The 20,735-nt window shown below is 47.6% G+C and overlaps 3 protein-coding genes across 3 annotated transcripts; 1 reads left to right on the forward strand and 2 right to left on the reverse strand.

The window, feature by feature from the left end:
- Positions 1 to 885: 885 nt before the first annotated feature.
- Positions 886 to 1,758, reverse strand: LOC122370691 (carbonic anhydrase-like). Its single transcript, XM_043346524.1, has one exon. It carries the CDS (start codon positions 1,756 to 1,758, stop codon positions 886 to 888), a length of 873 nt encoding a protein of 290 aa, XP_043202459.1.
- A 6,925-nt stretch (positions 1,759 to 8,683) lies between these two features.
- On the reverse strand, positions 8,684 to 9,331 carry LOC122370693 (ubiquitin carboxyl-terminal hydrolase 8-like). The gene has a single exon (XM_043346525.1). The coding sequence runs from the start codon at positions 9,329 to 9,331 to the stop codon at positions 8,684 to 8,686; it is 648 nt and encodes a 215-aa protein (XP_043202460.1).
- Positions 9,332 to 12,991: 3,660 nt separating this feature from the next.
- LOC122370694 (carbonic anhydrase 2-like) lies at positions 12,992 to 13,858 on the forward strand. The gene has a single exon (XM_043346526.1). It carries the CDS (start codon positions 12,992 to 12,994, stop codon positions 13,856 to 13,858), a length of 867 nt encoding a protein of 288 aa, XP_043202461.1.
- Positions 13,859 to 20,735: the final 6,877 nt, after the last annotated feature.

A 20,735-nucleotide genomic window follows, 5' to 3' on the forward strand; every position in this document is an offset into this window, starting at 1 on the left:
GCTGCAGCCATCGGTCGTGCCATCAGGCGCCTCAGCTGACTGCGGTCACATTGTGTAGGGTCAGCGGTCTGCAGTGCGCACCTGGCCGACCCAAGGTCCCGCGACGTCTCACCGGCTAGACGAGCCGTGGGACCCGGTCCTAACACAACATATCGGAGACGCGCAACGGCTCGGAGTTCTATAGCCTTGGGCTCGCCTGTGACGTGACTGCGTCGATGCGCTGTGTGGATGTTGTATTGTGCAGGCGGATTGTGTTTGAGTGTTTGTCGTACGTTTCAATATTGGTCGGTGTTTGGTTGCCATAATGCGGTGTAATCGTGGACAGGCCCGCTCTGTCCTTGGTGCACCGAAACTTTCACCCAATCAAGGACGCTGCGATGCCCTCGTTTTCCTGGATCGTTTTCGCTCTTCAAAAAAGCTGTCCATGCTAGGCATCGTTTTTACAGTGGTACTGCATTTACTGAGCACTTTCCCAGCAGACACATACAACACTTCATGATTGATGCAGGGGGCGACATGTGGAGCCGGTGATTGATCATTACGGAGGTGAGCAGTTATGGCTCCGCGTCAGCATCGACCTTCAGTGTGACTACCCACCAAACACGGCTCACGACACATTATGGTAACACTTGAAATAATATCCTGATATGGCTGGGTAACTACATAAAGCTTCTGACTATCTAGCAAGTACAAAATGCACGATGGTATAAAATAAAACAATGCAAAATCATTCACCTATTTGACCAGCGAATCAGGGAATGACATTGTTCAATGCAAGGTCCTACAAATCACAGTATTCTACTACTTCAACAAACAATGGTCCAGCCATTGCATATAACACAGCTCACAAAAGTCCGTTCGCCGCTGAATGACTTGCGGCCTTCCTTATCCGATGCTGATGTGCTTGGTGATGGTGCGTCCGCTTCGGCCCTGCGTTGGCCTGCAGTTGTTGACCAGAGGCCGGGTGCCGTCGGCGTCCTCGAAGATTTCTGTCCTCAGCCGCTCGAGGAAGGTGCTGCTCACATCCACCGGCTTGGCCGCCACCATCCAGGTGACGACCGGGTTGCACGGCGGCGTGGTCAGGCTGCCGTGGTAGCTGTAGAAGTTGCCGACCGCGTGCTGCAACAGCGTTTTGAAGTAGGTGAGGTCGGTCCGCCGCGTCAGTCGATTGCCGGGCAGATCGATGGCGTGCAGCTTGTTCTCCAGACCCAGCGTCGGGAACGCGAGGCCGCCTGGCTGCTGCGCGCCGCGCAGCATCACTCCGATCACCAGCAGACCGTCAAAGTGGCGCACCGCCTCCTTGAAGCCGCCGTAGCGGCTGTTGAAAAACACAAAGTGAGCCTCGGTGTCGGTGTACTGGTCGTTTACACAGTGCTCTGAACCATGGTGCTGAGCTCCAGGACCCCAGTGGAAGTGCATCTGTGCAAACGTGTAGGCACCGTTCATCGGTGAGCTGTAAGAGACTAGCTCCAGAAGCGGCTCGGTTCGGTTCTTTGGAAGCAGCTTCAATTTGATCTCTCGGCCAGTATTGGTGACCTCAACCTCCCCGTCTTTCAGCCCCCGGGCAAATCGCAGCTTGGGCGTCCGACTGATGGTAGTCCTGGTAGCAGTGAGTTCCACAGGGGACTGCATCGGCCCACCACAGAGTGGGTAGGAGCTGGCCCACCTGTCAGTATCACCGTAGTCAAATGAGCCGGTCGGAGCCTTGTTGGTGTACTTGAGGAAGATCATGATCAGCCACCAGGGCATCGCCAACATGGCTGGATGCGTGTCGGCGGACCGTGCGTGCTGTCTGCGCGCTGCTGGCACGCCGGTCCGGTCCGGTTGCTCGGGCCACGCGTCCGGCCGGCGGGTGGCGGCCTGCCGCACTGGAACAGAGCCACGGACGGCGCACCCATTTATCGAGCCGCATCGCGCCGCGGCGCCGAGCGCGCAGTGCTCAGGAAACCGCTAGTCACCAGGGTCAACGGTCGTTCTGTGCCGGCTATCCCGCCCACCACCTGGCTATGCCGCGCAAGAGTAAAGGCTGACTTGTGGTTATATTCGCGGATTAGCATTCCTCACGCGCCACCAAATTATGGTGCTGTGACCTTTGACACGCAAGCGCTGCGATGATGTTACATAAGCACGGTAAGAATTTACCTATAGGCCTATTTAACATCATTCCAATAAACAGGTAGTTTCACTGCTTTTCATGTCCACTTTTTCACATCTCTCACGTGCTTAGTACCGCCTCGTGCCGAGTTTTTGTAGTGTAAAAACATGTAAATACATGTTCGTGCTAACCTTATACGGATATCACATCATTTTACCTTTGATGTGGCTGGGGCATTCCGGACATCGATCTACTTTTCCGCAATGTTGGGCGAACAAAAACAAGATTCGTTACGTTTCTGTAAGGTTGTCAAGAGCTGCCGAACAAAGCTTGAAGAAATCTGCTCTCCTTTTATAGCTATAAAGTTTAATACTGAACTATTTTGGACCTGTGCTTTTGAACGTTCGCGTGTAGAAATAGGAATCAAGAAAATAAATTAACAGCTACGAAGGTGACAAACTACATTCTATTATTTAACTAATGAACAAAGAAGATGAAAAACTGTCCATTAATGGAAACAGCGGCAGCCATTATTTACCAATTAGACCCCATGAAATAACAGTAAGGTACACTATAGCTAGAAATCAGTGCGGTAAAATTTGCAGTACATGCACCATACCGGCGCTTCGTTATGCTCGTACATCTGTCCAAATTGTTCACAAACATTTTCTTTATGTTATTCTTTCATCTAAATCATCTTTCAGTAATATTTAATGATACGCTGCAATGCGTGAACTTTGCATCTCATGTTATATAAGGTGTTGACCCCAAGTCACTTACGGCTGGGTCACTGTACTTATTTTGCGAGATATTGACAAGGAAATGCAGAGTTAGCATGACATAGCTCTTATCAGGATTGCATTTCTTTTACCCAGATGTGTCTAATAATCTAAAAGATTACGTTAACTCGCGCATGACCATGTGGTATTTTTCGTAACGCCAGTGACTGGGAGGGGCGGTCTCTATGTGCAGAGCCCCCCTCCTATCTCAGAAACTACTGGGCCGATGACGCGTACTGCAATACACGCCCGCCCCACATCGGTGGTTATTGGTGGCGGCTGAGGCGGGGAGGCAGACGGCTCGCTACCAGGCGACGGACGGTCTAGCAACACGCCCACACGGCTTAAATAGGATAGAGTGGGGCAAAGCGCCCAGGGCGGGTCAAACGCCCACCCCTCTTTTTATGAAGGGCTCGACTTTCCGAAGAATTCTCGATAGCCATTTTCAAGAACGAGCAGGAATCTACTTTTGCCCCTTTTTCGGTTCTACAAGTGGGTTGTTCTGGACATAAGATAAAGATTAGTTTATTTCAGACAATTTTTAGAAATTACATGTTTTCATACTACTAAAACTTTGTCTGATAGAGATTAAAGTAGGCAATGAAATTTATCTTTGCAGAACCTGCGGATTTAAGCTATGTTTTGAGCACTTACTGGTTTGCAACACAATCGTCACACGCTTAATTTTGGTGGACTTCGTTTTGAATGTGCTGTTGGGGTAATACGCCCACTTTGATGTGGGGCAAAACGACCATCATGGGCGTTTTACCCCTAATGGGAGTTATACAGTACGGGTATTTGCGAACATTTTTGGCTGAAAGTGAGTGTCGGGATACGTTTCTAATGCTCAGGATTCTTATGAAATATGCAATATACTGGTTAGTATCGCCTGGAACAACTTATTCGCACGAACTTATCTCCGCTCTCCAAGGCGGTGACAGCCCGTTGACTGAATGAGAGTGGGGTGGTAGTGTTCAAGATGTGTTTAGTGGTGTAATCTATCGATTTTAAGTCAAACGAAATGAGAATGGATAAATACTGCATTCTTTTGTCAGAGTACCGAGCGTGTAATGAAACGTTCAGGACTGGGCGTTATGCCCCACTCATATGGGCGTTATGCCCCATGGGTGGGGTAAAACGCCCGATTTGTAGTCCTCTCAATTCGGATGGCATATCTCAAAAACTATGCATGCCACTTGTTTCTGATGTGTTATTCGAAGAAAGCCAAGGTAATGAGCTACCAGATTAGCTACCTAGTTGTCTTTCAAATTTGTAAGATAAAGAGATACTGGGGCTGGAAAGTTAGGGTGGGCACTTTGCCCCACCCTACCCTATGTATATTTTCCAAAATTTTCAAAATTTTGAAAATACGAGATAGCGGCCACGTGTATTCTCAGTCCACTCATGCAATGAAAATAGGATGTAGCTTAAAACTGAGCTTTTGACAGCGATTACCGTAGTTAAACATTTTGTATTAAAATCGGTCACTCTGACGTCGTTTCCGGCCGACCTGTGATAGCTAGAAAGCTGGAATTTGAACACAAGGTGTCAAATTGATGCCGCTGAGGTTACTGTAAGTTTCATGTTGATACGTTACTCAAGTTTCATGGGTCACAAAATTTACCTGACATTAGGTCACCGATATCGAAAATCCGAGTTATACGTTTTGAATATAATGTAATTATTGATCGCCAAAACCTTCAAAGCAGTTGGCTTGTCAGCGTAGCTCTGACGAGCATTAGTTTTTTTTTAGTTTAAGTCCCTTGACATGGCCTGGTGACATGATCTTAACCCTCGCCGGCACAGGGGAGGGGTTGATGCAACCCCCCCTAAGGTTTTTCGCGAATAACTCGCGTAAAAAGCGGCCGATCGCGACGAAACTTTCAGTACCCTCGCACTGATCAATTTTACACGTTCCCTGAAAATTTCATGACCCTGACCCCAATGACCTTTGACCTGTGACCTCTTTTCCGTGACCAGGGGCGGCGGATTCGGGGGGCAGGGGGCAGCTGCCCCCCTGGCAAATTCGTGGGGGGCAAAAGTATCTTTTTGCCCCCCCCCCATAATTTGTGACAAAGCTTAGACAATAAACCATATACCTGATTATGCTGTTCGATCATCTGAAGATGTAACCAGATGCCCATATACTTTATCATACGTTGCCTTTCTTAAATGGCAAGCGTTCGCGTTCGATTGAAGTTTTCCTCTCTTCAACCTAGTTTTGGAGGCATTATAAGCGTCAACGTGACGCAGCGGCAACCCAGGCCTTCAGTGACCGCTTACAGGGGCGACGGATACGGGGTGGCAGAGGAGGCATCGTCCCCTAAGAAACTTTTGGAGGAGGGGCAAACGTATATTCTTGCCCCTCCATAATTTGTGCCCTAAACATGAGGAAAATTTCCATAACCTGATATTGCAGCTATGCGCTCCTACAGTTTGTCCAACGGTGCCGTTTGAATATGTGTAAATGCTAAACATTTCCGCTTTATATCATTTTTTTGTCTTTTCAGATTCGATTTAGAGATATTTAAAGTGTGCAAGAGACGCAACTCATAACTTCAGTGGTCGTTTGCCGCTATTTTGTACCTACATAAATGCCAAATCGCAAGCGAGCGGAGACGGAAGGGCTAGCCATTCGATTGCGGGTAGTTAGGACTAATGAGCGCTCATAATAAGCCACTCCCCTGATATTTTTTCGAGCGCAACAGTTTCCAGCGCATAAAATGGTATACGCCGAGGTCGTACACACTGACCACATTGACCAATGCACGGTATGGTATGACACCCAAAGGCCAGTCATCAGAGATCTGCTTTGGGCATTCGGAGGCTTGTGTGGGGCCAGTGTAAAAACTGGATGTTTACAGTTCAGTATCCGCTTTATTTCAATTTCACTATTAAAAAAGTAAAAATTAATGTTGGAAACTTTTGAGGGTTAGGGCACTGATCATTAGTGGGCCCCCCTCTGTCTAAAGGCTGACTATAGAATAACGAGCATCAAACACGAACAGTAGCGGCGGAACACCTTCAATTAAGGGGGGGGGGGGGCACTGCCGACTTTTGGTCCCATTCTTTGCATGCAAAACGCCCATAGCGCTAACGTTAAAATGCCAAAATCAAAGGGGGCACGGTGCCCCGGTGCCCTCCCCGTTCCGCCGCCTATGAACACGAAAGCAAAATCTAAGGCATTTTGGAAAAATGAGTATGCCCCGCAGCGTCCGATAACTACCACCTTCCAGTGGGTCAAGCCAACGGGGTCCAAGTCTATAGTGGCACTTAAAGGGACCCTCCCATCTTCAAAAAAGTTTATGAATTGGCATGAAAGTGATGTCGCTCGATTCAGAAAGAGCGAAAACGAATATCTACCAAATTTCATCGAAAAATATTCACCGGTTTTCAAGATATTAGACTTTTACTTTTGTTTACTTTTTGGGATCTCCGCTGTTCCTAGCGACTTTATTTAAGAGTGCGGCATTTGTTGCGCGCAACGCAGCATATACCACCGCGTGCTACAAAACGTTTTAGTCAAACATTTAAAAATCGTTAGATATCGGCGCTGACGTCACACATTCAGAGGGGTATTCCTATGCATTAGCCCCTCTGAATCAAAATGCTGCAATTTTGAAATTCAATATTTCCGATTTAAGGCATTTCTCGATGTTGTGAGTGCCGAAACCGGTAATTGTGAGCCAGGGACCCCATTTTGGCTATCTCAACTGAAATCTAATGTTAAGGTGAGAGGGTCCCTTTAACGATAGCACTAACCTTGTCTCACTTTTCGTTGAAGTCTGTTCCGAATGGTTTCGGCCACAGACTGGCTGCACTGAGGTCGTTTGGTATGTGCAACTGTAATTAAAGCCACCTGAGGCGCCCTGCCACCAGGCTGAAGCTGGGTTGGAAATGCTTCGTCTTTGCAGATATCACTGGCCGGTGATTCTCGAGTGCCTGAAACGGCAGATGTCGTGGCAAAATTTGGTGTGATAATTTGAACCTTACCGCAGTCAGCGTACCCTAAAGCCCTAATAAAGAAACGCCCACCCAGAGCTTCTGGATTCTCGTTCCAGGCCACCGTTCCTTCAACCCAGCCCGCCGCGGCGCTCCCTCACCTCAGCCCTACGTTCCCAGCTTGACAAGCGTTTGGGCCTTGCTGTAGGCTTACTGCATAAACCCATCGAGAGTCTCGGTGAGCTTAGTTGGCGAACTACTGCCATTGGGGAGGGTTTCTGGCGGATCGCTGTCCCAATAGGCTTAGATGCGACTCCCGCTGTGAGCTAGTTTCTGTTGATATCTGTCTCAGAAATACTTTTTAAAGGAAGGTTAAACGGAAATCGAACGTAAAATGAACAGAGGAAATGGTAACGAGTTACCTCATTGAAGAATAGCGCTCGCCTACTTCAAAAGGGTTGGCACTGTTCTTCAACATTTGATATGCGATCGGGTTATGGCACAATTTTTTTCCCATTTGAGCTTTTTTTCTAATACAGCAATACGAAAAGCGTTACATCGTCCACTGGCGGATACAGGGAGCGGGCATTTAAAGCAAATATTTAGGTACTCCCCCTCCCCCTGGCCCCTGCATCGCCCGAAATAGACAAAACGTACCTTATGTTTCCTAATAATAACACTTTTATCAGGATTTTTTTTTTTTTTTGCTTTATACTGTTCAGCAGTAGGTCCGTAAGGAATCGAAATCCGAGGAGTTTTTGGATTTTTGACACTTTTTTAGGGGGGATATGTCCCCTACAGCGTCGAAAACGCCTTTCTGGATCCGCCTATGACATCATCTCGACTGGGATCTTGCCCCCCACGCCAAAATCGAATCCGCCGCCACTGTCCGTGACCATGTTTGGCCGAAATCGCGATTCGGCGTATGTCGGCTCGCATTAGCTGCGCGTTTGGAAGCTTTTCGTGGTTTCAAACGTTCAAACATGTGATTTGATGTTGCTCCCATACATTAGGGTGGGTGTCAAGGTCACCTGAAGGTCAGGTCAGGTCATTGACCTTTGGTGACCTCGGGTGACCTTGATTCATTTTTTCGAGTTTTACATGTTTCTAGGCTAGTTTTTGGAGCTGAAATCGAATTTAGCAACCATTTGAACATTTACGAAGTAGTTTTGGTGCCTTCGTAACTTGTTACGAAGCTGCCAGAGGCGGTTGACACGTATTACGAATACCCGTCACAACCCCTACCGGTTGACCTGACCTGACCTGACCCGACCTGGTCTAAATGCTTAAAAACATCATCTCTGATCAAAACTAACACGATATTCGTGATCAGCACCCCGGAAAACCACATAGCAGCCACACTTTACGACTTTCTAACAGGTCCCGATTTTCCCGGTTTTCGGGTCATTGACCTGACCTGGAAGGTCACCCGATGACCTAGGACCTTAAAATTGGGTATCATCGGCTTCCTCTCGTGACGGGCAACACGCTCGTTTTTTCCGCGAAGCTCTAGCTCGATCAGGGGCCAAACGCGAGGGGGGTCGTACCCCCCCCCCCCCCCTTGTGCCGTCGAAGGACGCAAAATGGCCTGTGCCGGCGAGGGTTAAGGGACCTGGATCTGAATTTTAGTCCGTCGTCTTTTTTTCCACCGTCGTTTTTTTAGATGCATGCATTGTGGTATTTGGAATCTACATATGATCGGTATAAATAATTTATTGTTTAAGTCATTTTTCACTCGGTATGTTAACAATGATTAGTTAAGTAGGTACCTTCCTTAAAAAAGTCACTTCGTGTCTCTGGGTGGCTTGACCATTCATTTTATTCCAACATATTCATATATTTTCATAACACAATCATTGCAGTCACGTTACAAACTCACAGTGTCCTCAAGAATGGAGGACGAACTGAACGTTCGCTCGGCTACGGGCGGAAGTGGCAGAGCGTACAGCCGCTGGTCGATGGCCGACTCCGAGTAAAACAGCAAGTATCCGGCCGAGCTTCGCACGCTCCCCCCGCTCAGTTCGTGCACCTGATGGTCGTCGTACTTGTGCCATCTGTCCGTGTTGGGTGCGCGGCAGAAGGCTGTGTAGTGGCCACTGTCCATGGAACCGTAATGGTTCACCACACCGTACAGGTGATACCTGTGGTGCTGTTGGTGCGCATCCTTGGTAGCCAAATGCGGTGACATGTCCAGGTTTTTTAGCGGAAACAGGACGCTGGACTGATTCTTCTTCCACGCGCCGTCGTTGTAGAAGCGCTGTATGTGGATGGTCAGTACTGGTGGAAGACGCCAGATGTCAAGCCGCTTGGTGGCCCCGTCGCTGCTTTGACACTCCGGGCAAGTCCAGCCGCTGATTGTGTCGCCCTCCACAAAAAGCTGGATGCACTCGTGGAGCGAGCACTGACTGGCCCTGGCAGGCATCGGCACGGAGAGGTGTGAAAATGCCTCAAACTTCGCTGACTGGTTCCCGCAGCTGACGCAGCGCAGCGTGGACTTGTACTGGTCCCCGACCATTCATGACCAGGAGCATTTTTTTTTTCTGCGAAAAGTTCGTAAAATATGTAGGGATCGCCTATCGGTGGTGTACCGCTGCGACCTTTCGACATATTTGGGAGAACTGATAGGTGAATTCGAATCGACCTCCCTCCCTCCCCCTCCCCCGCCAAGGCGCCGGTTAATGCGGGTCTGTTGTTTGTGTGACTGTTTTGAACCAAGGATTCTGCCAGTAGAACGTGCAGTGGTGGATGGCATGTTAACGATTCCACACTGTCGAGTTAGTTGCGGTTTTGGCGGCTCACAGCGGCGCTAAAGCTGCACGTAATGATCACGTGGCCTGCACCACCTTGCCATGTAGACCGGCACGAACACTGGTTAGTGCAGAACTACGGGGTTAAATTGGGCATTACTTAACCCGGGCCCCGCTGGGGTCTGCGGAGCAACGTGCCCTGCCAGGGGGGCCAATTTGCCCCCCCCCCCCCAAGATCTCGAGAACCACGCAACATAGCGACAAGCGGCAAACGGTGTTGGATAGCCCCATCAGGGAACTACCTTAAGACTCAATTTCGTTGACCTAGGTCAAACCGATGACGTCACAGGTCAGGTCAAATATCGAATTTTCACCGTTTACACACATTTCAAGAAATGCGTTGTAAAATCGAGTAAAATGCATTTCATTGAAAATCATCGATGGGGAAATGTTCGTCAAACACATATTTTGCTATTTGAGGTCACTGATACCAGGTCAGGTCACAGAGGTCAGGTCACTGAGGGTCACAATATGAAAATATCATGTGATGCATGTTTTATGGTCCATTTGATATGCCAAATACGATTATGTGGGTCAGGCAGCCTTCGGGGTTAGTTTATATTGTTCCGGTGAAGGTCAGGTCAAGGTTAGATCAAGGTCAGGTCAAATAAGGTCAAATTTCAAAGTTGTTATTTTTGCATAAAATGGGTATCGATTCGATGCAGCTCGTCACAGGGAGTTCAATGGTGGTTTTTGTTTTGCGCTACGTGATCTAGAATTGCTAAAAATTGAGTTTAAAATATGACGTCATCAATTTTGAACAGTTTTTTCGCTATAACTTGGCCAAAAAAGGAGGTATCGATCTAGAATTTGGTATGTATATAGAAGAGCGCAGGGAATATCACATATATTCCGTTTTTTTCTAAATTCGGAAACATTTTGGGATTTTTTAGTTTTTCTAAAAAAATCTTATTTTTTTTAATTTTTGGGGCTCAAAATCCCTAAATTTTGAAAATCCTAGATAGCAGTTTTGTAGCGCTGTTTTTTGTCTACATGACCATATAAAGAACTTTGAAATTGCTTGGTAACTGTAGCTTTTGTGAGCGTTTCAAGATTTCATGTTTTTTGCTCTTTTTTGCTCGAACATGACCTTAGTTTGACCTCAATAACTCCTGACCTAAGGTGACCTAAGACTTGAAATTTGGTGTGAAGGTGTCAAATTGATGCCCGGAAAGGCACTGAAAATTTGGCGCCGCCGCATTTTTCTTGCTATTCAGGAAAAACCACGGGGGGGGGGGGTTAATAATTTTTCGGCCTGAATAAGTAAAGCTGGCCCTCTGAGGTCCTCTGTATCGCTAAGGCGCTATGGTCATGTAAAATCGTGGATTTAGATAACCAGCGTCTATGCAATAACTTTTAATATAAATTATAATATAGACAAGTGGTACAGAATAAATGCAATGCAGCATAACCCCTTCCAATGAGGAAATGACATTGCCTTAGATCAAATCCTCAACTGAGCCATTTAATGTCAAATCTTGACGAGTGAGACGAACTGCTGCTTTAAATAGGTACCTATAGTACCGCTTTCACTTAAAATATTACAGCATACACAAATGAGCCTTTGTTTGCGCTTGTTTTGCCCACTCAAGGCCAAACCAAATCGTTACCCTTAGGGAAAATCTGCGGGCACGAACGAAGTAACTTTAAGTTGCAGGATACATCCAATGTTTTCCCCTAGATTTTTAGCACAATTAGTGCGTGAGATATGAGCGAATCAAATACATTCAAGATCGTCAACGAAATGGCGGAAAATTGAATATGGATTAACTCTAACAGCTCAATCTTTTACCTGACAAAAACATGACATAAGTAGGTGCTTTATCGATTACCGCTGTCGCTATGTGGCAATGTAGGCATACATGATTATATATTACTGACCGGGCCGACGAAATTATTTGGAAACGAGGTTTGCAAAATTGACGGAGGCCAGAGTGCGGAGCACGAGGGCCGGAGTCAAATTTTGCAAGCCGAGTTTCCAAATAATTTCGTACGGCTGAGGTCAGTAAGATTTTTCCTACATGCCGCATACCTGCTAAGTAGTTTCGACAGGTTTTGGTGACACTTTTATACAATTGTTTTGTCCATAATTTCTAACAGTGATTGCGCTACTGCTGTGGATAAAGCTTTGAAGGAAATGCATAGAAGAAAATGCATCAAAATACCTTACTTCAAACGGAATCGTCTCTGAAAATGTTACCTCAGAATGGCACAACAATTGGATATCCAAGGAACATTATATTTATGTATGAATAATTTGCCATGACATAAGAACAAGAAGGTGGTATAATGTTCCTAGTGATTAAATGTGAATTTTCCAGTGCTATTGCAAGAATCTTTTCTTTATTTATGTAATCGTACTTTGTTGATGCCCTATGGCTAAAATTTCGTGAAATACATTATATTTTCCATAGTTTACATGTTTGTTTCGAGGAAAGGACTACAACTGTCAAATAATAACGCAATAACTTAGGCCCAAGGTATCAGTAGACATATCAAACGAAGATAAGACAAGCGAAAACGGATTTCGATTAATAGGCGCACATCTTACCATAATTTCGGCTTTGTAACCAATACCTACAAAATATTTCAAAACCCTTGATAAGCAGAGCAGATATTTCTTACAAAAAAATGTTAGTTTTCTAATTCTACGCGGCAAATATCATGCAATAATGATGTCAATTATACATTCCCTGTCAATTATACCTCTGAGCTAATGCGATAAACTGTAGTTTAGAGGTCATTGCCCTGGGCAGTAAACTCGGGCAGTAAACTTTTGTTTCCTGCCCGGCCTATCAAATAACATGGCATTTTGACACCGACAGTTTCTTGGTCATAGTTTTACTGACCGGCTCGTGCTGTGCTTAAGACATACCCCGGCATGTAGGAATGCATATAGGTACCTACAAATATGAAATTTATTAATGTTCAGCGCTTTGATTTCGTGGACCCACAGCAGTGCACGTGGTCTACCAAAGAAAGTCGCCAAATACTGGGCGGCCATGGAAATACCTGGCATTGCACCGTTTCGGGGGCTAGCCGGGCGCGTTCTCACGGAGCCGGACACGTGACAGCCGCCAGCAGCGTGCCATCCGTGCCGCGCGATTGTCATCGCGAACCAAATACGACCTCCGGACCGGTCGCGGTTCGCAGCGGCGCGACCACGACAGCGTGCGGTCGTCGGCGCATGGCGTGAGGCCGTCCGACCGACCGCCGGTGCCGTCGGCGCCGCTCAGCCGACCGGCCGTCGACGGGTCCATAAAGGGCCGAGCGGCTCGGCACGGGTCCAGTGCGGCAGGCCGCCAACTCCCGTCACCAGCGGACCAACTGTGGTAACCGGCTACCGCGCCAGCGGCACAGCACCAATCATGATGCCCTGGTGGCTAGTCATGATCTTCCTCAAGTATTCGACCAAGGCGCCCAACAGCTCGTTCGACTACAGCGACCCGAACACGTGGGCCACCTCGTTCCCCATGTGCGGTGGCCCGATGCAGTCCCCGGTGGAGCTCACTGCTGGCCGGGTTGCATTCAGTCGGACGCCCAAGCTTCGATTTGCTCAGGGGCTGAAGGACGGAAAAATTGAAGCTATGAATACCGGACATGAGATCAAGCTGAAGTTGATGCCGAAGGACAGGAATGAGCCGCTGCTGCAGCTCATTTCAAACACCAAGCCCATGAACGGCGTCTACACGTTCGCGCAGATGCATTTCCACTGGGGTCCTGGAGGTCAGCACAGCGGTTCGGAGCACTGCGTCGGACACAAGTACACCGAAGCGGAGGCTCACTTTGTGTTCTTCAACAGCCGCTACGGCGGCTTCAAGGAGGCGGTGCGCCACTTTGACGGTCTGCTGGTGATCGGAGTGATGCTGCGCGGCGCGCAGCAGCCAGGCGGCCTCGCGTTCCCGACGCTAGGTCTGGAGAACAAGCTGGACACCATCGACCTGCCCGGTAACCGACTGACCATGTCGGCCGACCTCACCTACTTCAAGACGCTGCTGCAGCACGCGGTCGGCAACTTCTACAGCTACCACGGCAGCCTGACCACGCCGCCGTGCAACCCGGTCGTCACCTGGATGGTGGCGGCCAAGCCGGTGGATGTGAGCAGCACCTTCCTCGAGCGGCTGAGGACAGAGATCTTCGAGGACGCCGACGGCACCCGGCCTCTGGTCAACAACTGCAGGCCAACGCAGGGCCGAAACGGACGCACCATCACCAAGCACATCAGCATCGGATAAGGCCGCAAGTCATTCAGCGGCGAACGGACTTTTGTGAGCTGTGTTATGTGCAATGGCTGGACCAAGTGCCTGAGACGCTTTCGGCAGGCGTCGGGACTGAAGTATTCTCATTCGCTCGTTCGATTTGCTGGTCAAATCCGCCGAGGGATCTGCATGATGGCTCGTCTCACTGCCTGTGTATGCTGGCGTACACAGGTGCAGTGCGGGTCAGCGTGTGTGTATAGAAATACATAGCTCACGGGCTGGCATTGTAGTGTTGTGAATATATCGGCGACCGCTGTGGAGCGCGCCACATCCTGTTCATGTTATTGTGTACAAATAGTATTAGTGTCGATGATGCCACTGCTAATGTCAACATTGTTTGATGAAGGTGACACTGCTGGTTGGGTAGTTTTTGAATTATGCATAGAAGTTACCTGCGATTGAATAGATTCATGAATGTTTCCGATGAGTTTAAAAACTATTCCATTTATCTGCCAACAGACAGACACATCTCTCGGAGCGAGCAAAACAAATTAAGTTGAAAACAGCTGATAATTTGGTGGATTCATTAGCATTATGGCACCATAGCATTATGGCTTGAACACACTTCCCTTGCCCGAAAATAAGTTGTGCAATAGTTTATAAATACAAACACAATTACACGAAAACGGTTGACGACAACAGCATCGATGTGCTTTGTTCGCCGTGCGTTATAGCTCTCAGGCTCGAAAGACGGCAATTAATCTTACAGGAAAATAATAGCAATTTAAAGCAAAGTATCAGCAAAGAGTGTTATTATCAGCCATAGTCGGACGAATATTTTGATTATCCCGCGCCGCGCTGGTGGCCTGAACTTTCCGCCGGGTGCTGGGGGAAGGGGGGCGTTTTCACGCTTCCCCCCCCCGTCTAACTCGGCTCCTGGGCCACGCAGCGACACGCAGAGCGGCAATCGAAGGAGCGTCAAAAATAAGGAAGAAAACACTCCGGTCATTTTAAGGTCAGATCACCAGAGGTCATCAAAGGTCAAATTAAGTCCATTTCAATAATTTTGGAAACTGCCAACAGCTAACTCGGGAACCAATTGAGCAACAGCGCCTCGGAAAAGCGCATTCGATAGCCTTTTTACAGACCTTTCTGTGTAACGTTCTCAGATTTGACCTCAGGTCATTGGTTTAGCCTCTAGAGGGCAACAACTAAAAATAGCCGTTTTCACGAAAAATGTTTTTCGGCCATACCTTTTGACTCAAGAGAGCCACGACATCACTTTTAGCAGCATCGTGTTCCTCTCGTCAAGACGCGTCGAATTATTTGCTGACCTTGAAGGGTCATTTTGAAAATTTGACCTCAGATCAAGGTCATGACCTGACCAGAAGGGGTCATGTTGCATATCAGTCGATCCGTATCGTCAAGGTGAACACATTTGACGCGTTTCACCGCTCTAGCACGTCTCTATCAAAAGTTATAGCAAAAAAAAAAACTACTCGTGACCGTTCATGACCTGAGAGGACCTCAGGGGCATACACAGGGGTCACAGGTGCATTTTTCCGATTCAGTGTGTCATGTTTACGTATGAACTGATGTGTGAGAGCGATTTGAACCACATTCGTCCAAAAGAGGCGCATTTCAATTTTGTCCCATTGACTTGTTAATAGAGAGGTTGCAAAACTGACCTGACCTTAGGTCACATATATTAAAAAATCCGAGATATACATTTTATACATACTGGTACTCATATCAATCGCTGAAAGTTTCAAAGTGATCGTTCAGTCGGTGTAGCTAAAGCGAGCCTTTGACCTTTTTCTGATATAAGGTCACTTGACGTGACCTGGTGATCTGACCTTGAAGGTCCCGGGTCTGAAACTTTCACAACATGTGGGGAAATGATGTATGAACAGGTGTACCAAAAACAGCGGCGCGCAGCGCCCCGGTGTTTGAGATATTCGCGAAAAACCCGGGTGGGGGCAAAAAATGCCCCCCTTTCCCCAGCACAGCGCGGGTTTTAATAGTTTGATATAGGTCATCCATTATCTCAGCGTGGTACCGTAAACCCTACCTAATTTTAAATGGCAATGCTAACTATGGAATTATATTCAAATGGATGAGCCTATATAATGAACTTTCAATCCTAGGGTCATAAAATGTTTTGTAGATGGTGACGCATAGCGGGTTCTACAGACGTTCCAGCTTTAAGCAGTCAAAGAACTAGCAGATTTCGTCGGGCCAGGCCAAATGCCTACTAATATTTTCCCGCAGTAGACAGACGCAGAAGGTATATTGAAAAGGCTCGCTTCACGCTCGCTCGTAATGAAAGCGCTCTCCGACCCAATTAACTTGTTTAACCCGCGCCTCAGTGGCGGTCTCAGCCATCTTCGCCCTAGTGGGGGGGGGGGGGGGGAGGGGGCATATGTTACCACCCACCTCTAACTCAAAAACTAAGAGGGCTAGAAAGACGCGGTAAAAAGCAGTCGATGATGCGTACGTTTGAAAGTATTTCAGTCATTTTTAATCTTAGAGCAATATTGGGGTCACCAGAGGTCATCAAAGGTCAAAATTTTCGAATTGTCATTATATTTTTCAGAAAACATGCCATTATCTCAGGAACTATGATAGCTAGAAAAACGCATGGAAAAGCAATCGATGGCTTTTGAACTCTTCTTTTGATAAGGTCATTATAAAAAATGACCTCAGGTCAACGGTTTAGCCTCCAGAGGGCAAAAACTCCCAAAATAGCTGTTTTTACGAAAAGTGTTTTTCGACAATAACTTTTGACTAAAAAAAACACGACATTTCTATTGCCAGAATCGTGTTTCTCTCGCCGAGACGCGTCGAATGAATTTGACCTTGAAAGGTCAACTTGAAAATTTGACCTCAGGTCAAGGTCATGACCTGACCGGAAAAGGTCATGTTGCATATCAGTCGATGCATCTCGGCAAGACAAACACAAGAGTCCATCCCCAGCGTTCTATCTCTTTCCAATCGAGAGTTATTGGCAAAAATATGTTTGTAGCCTCAAATGACCTCGGATGACCTATCTAGAGGCTATCAGCAAAAAATGAGACACCTTGATCGTCACGGGTGGTCCAAATCATTGTGATTCTGAAATAGTTGGACTGTTCTTATGCGTACACACGGGTCTAGAGGCATTTTCGTTTTTCTCCATTGACTTATAATGGAAAGGTCACGGCACTGGCCTGACATTAGGTCACGGATATAAAAAAAAATCCGAGAGATACAAATTATAGGCGCCCATAACATCATGCAATCCACCAAGTTTAAAACCTCTCTGACAAACACAGCAGGCTGGACATGATTGCAAACTTTTTTAGGCTTGTTCAGTTAACTTGACCTGGTGACCTGACCTGACATGACTTGGGGTCAAAAATTTTCACACATTGGATCCAAAATTGATGTAGAGAAAGCTACTCCAAGCAGCGTAGCGCCGCGGTTTTTTATTCACACGCAAAAAACGCGACAGGGTGGTTAGATATGCCCCCCCCCCCCCCGCTGGGGTGAAGGTTAACCCATGCCCCGCTGGGGCTCATGAATATCCAGGCTATACTGGATACACCCCAGTAACACTGTTTGAACACCCCCTCGGCCCTCACCCTTCTAACTCGGCTCCTGGGCCATGCAGCACAATGCCGTAGGCGGCATTCGAATTTCGAAAGAGCGTAAAAATGTAACGAAGTTACTTCGTTATTATTTTTTACCTATTAGGTCAGGTCAAAGATCAGGTCAGCCCAGGTCAAGATCCAATTTCAACTATTTCGACAATTTTTTTCTTCAGAAATCGGTTGTTATACGCTAGTACCAAGTTCATACAAGGTATAGGTAGTCGTATACCTTACATAAAACACATAATAGTACCCTCATCAAACCTCTGACAGTTTAAAAACGATCCGTCAGTCGGTGTGGCTACGGCAAGCAAGCATTACAACAGGGCCTCGGCTAACATGTTAACTGGTGGGCCAAATGGCCCACCAGTGACCCGAAATGGCCCACCAGCTTCAAAGATTTGGCCCACCAGTAAATTTCCGAAAAATCTAAGTTTTCACATTTTTCACATTTCAAATTGAATTAGCAGATCTTATCCTATCGTACATTTTCAGGCTGTAAAGTACCCATCGGTGAAACATATTGTGAAAAAAATCAACCTATTGTTTGCAATATCCTCTTGGGGTAAAAAGTGGACTATAGTGGAGTGGACCCGCAACTTTAAAAAAATCCACCACCTACGTCTTTGCTGTATGTCCGGTGTGCTCAACCGGACACCACCGGACATGGAACGGATATTAACGGATAACAAACGGACGTCCAACGGAAACAAACGGACATCACCGGACGCTGACAGCTCCAGGGGCGGAGCTTCCTATACAGTTGATGGGGCGGCTGCCCCACCAACTTGGTATTTTGCCCCACCAATAAGTGTTTTGCCCCACCAACTTTAGCTGATTTCTAAGACTTTGTTGCTTTGCAAATTAATCTTTTTTTCGCATTGAATAGCTTTGGAACGTCTGGTTGATGCAAAATGATATGTCTGTAATGATAGGAATTGATTCAATGTGGCATTTTATTCAACTTTATAATCGGACATTGTGGGTTTGACGACTTTTTGCCCCACCAACTTCCCTGGAGAAGCTCCACCCATGGACAGTTCTCGTCCGTTTCTCGTCCGTTGGTCCAATCCGGTGAAGTGTGACCGAAGCTTTAAATTTTATGCAATAATCGTGAAAGACGTCTGCCTCTGTCAATGACAGATAGCGGCTTCCAGGCGATCGAGGTCTGCGAGTGAGTTCTTGCAAGCTTTCCGCTCGATCGAGTGGTTGCAGTCACATAAGCATCTGCCGCAGACCAGTCGGTTACAAGAAAAACTACGAATAAAGAACAGACCAGTTCAGACGGTCGGGGATAAGCCTGCGAGCGATCTCAGACGGCTCGCCGATAGACACGATATAAGCCAGAGTCAAACTAGAGGTAGTGTCGGTGACTTCCAGCAGATTGAAGTCTGCAAGCGATATTTAAACCGTTCACAGTCAGCGTTCCAAAAATTTCTCATTTGGGCTGAAGATGACACTCAAGAATAAGAATGGATAATTTTCCACTCTCACATTTTGGGTGGCTAGAATTTTCCACACAGACACCCAAGAGAAATCTGAAGTTTGGGACACTGTTCACCACAAATGTACATAACTTTTTTTAAAGAAAATATTAGGGTTGCGCACTGCGCAGTGCGCTAGGGCTTTTGAGTGAATTCTTTTCCATGCGACACGCAATAGGCTTAATGATCATTTTCAGAGATGTTGGGGTTGCTGCTACAACCCCCTTTTGGGGTTCCTGCTACAACCCACTTTATATATAAAGTTGCACTCGTGCTGTTCACAATTCCTCCCGATCCACCCGACAACGCCCGATCCCGTCCGACCGCTTCCGAATCTCCGACTAGTCGGCGAGCGATCCACTCAGGGCTCGCTGATTTTTAACATCCGACCGGCCGTAATTTATCGTCCAGAGTTTTATAATATGCGTCAATATTTTGTGCATACTTATGCGATTTTATGTGCACCGCCGGAGTATCACCACTGAGAGGGTTGTGGGTCCCTGCTCTCTCCTCTCGGCTCTCTCTGAACAGTCGGGGGGGGGGGGGGGGGGTCGAGCCAGTTTTTTTACATTTTTTAAATGCCATCCTGAGGTTTTTTGCAGAATAAAGTGGCCGAAATCTGGGGAGAAATCGAAAATTGGAGGGGGGAGGGCTATGGCTATGAAGGTCAGTCCATGTCGCTACCCAAGTGGCCCACCAGTCAAAATTCCTTAGCCGAGGCCCTGCATTACAACGTTGTCTGAGGCAAAGTCACTCGACGATTCTTGGTGACCTGACCTTGAGAGACTTGGGCCTTGTTGCCGACAAATTGCACCTATGCAAGGCGGTACGGGCGAGAGACTCGGCGCTGCCGAGCCGAACCGCCGCCGCGCCGCCGAGCCGAGCGCCGTCCGCGGTCGCGGGACGCTGGCGTCCCCTCTGACCCGGCTGGCCGGCCGGCGCGGCAGGGCGGCTCCCTGTTTGCGTAGGACCGGCCCAGGTCCGGGCCATTGTGTGGGGCACGCACGTGCGCGCCGGGCGTGTGTGTCTTCCGGGTGGCCGCTGGACGCCCGGGCCATTTTTAGCCTTTTCTGTGTGCTCTGACCGTCCTCAACGCGTCTTGTTTTCACCCCCTGTCGCTGTATATAAACTAGTTGTAAACACCCCCGGCCCTCACTTCACCTTTCGACTTCGACGGGGACACTGCGCTGCCCCTGGCTCTCTTCCCGGTACGTTTCGCTGCCTTATCCGCCAAATATAGTGAACTAGAAGACAAAGTGTGTGAGAAGCCCGAGTGAGAAGTGAAACAGTGCGCGGTCTACACACAGATGAGATATTCGACGGAGATGCGGCAGGCGTATCGGTTCCGGTGACCAAGTCTACTGACTATCCTTTTTTATCCTAAAACATTCCTAAAACGCCCAGAGAAGGGGGTTCCTTTGTCGTCGGTATCCGGCGCTCTCTTATTTAGGCCCTAACATACGCCCAGAGAAGGGGGTTCCTTTGACGTCGGTATCCGGCGCTCTCATATTTTAGGCCCTAACATACGCCCAGAGAAGGGGGTTCCTTTGTCGTCGGTATCCGGCGCTCTCTTATTTAGGCCCTAACATACGCCCAGAGAAGGGGGTTCCTTTGCCGTCGGTATCCGGCGCTCTTTATTAGGTCCAAATATACTTCCTGAGAAGGAGTTTCCTCAGTCGTCGGCATCCGGCGCTCTATCCTGTATCCAATATTTAGTTGTATCTTAACTAGGCTAACGTGATAGGTTATAACATTTATTTTCCCAATTTTCCAATTAAACCATTTTCCTCCTGGATC

Source organism: Amphibalanus amphitrite, unplaced genomic scaffold, assembly GCF_019059575.1.
Source record: "Amphibalanus amphitrite isolate SeventyFive unplaced genomic scaffold, NRLGWU_Aamphi_draft 001160F_arrow, whole genome shotgun sequence".
Taxonomy (NCBI): Eukaryota; Metazoa; Arthropoda; class Thecostraca; order Balanomorpha; family Balanidae; genus Amphibalanus; species Amphibalanus amphitrite.

What these genes read in the sequence shown, in the direction of transcription:
- LOC122370691 (XM_043346524.1), bottom strand. Translation starts at nt 1,758, where the DNA reads ATGTTGGCGATGCCCTGGTGGCTGATCATGATCTTCCTCAAGTACACC.
- LOC122370693 (XM_043346525.1), bottom strand. Translation starts at nt 9,331, where the DNA reads ATGGTCGGGGACCAGTACAAGTCCACGCTGCGCTGCGTCAGCTGCGGG.
- LOC122370694 (XM_043346526.1), top strand. Translation starts at nt 12,992, where the DNA reads ATGATGCCCTGGTGGCTAGTCATGATCTTCCTCAAGTATTCGACCAAG.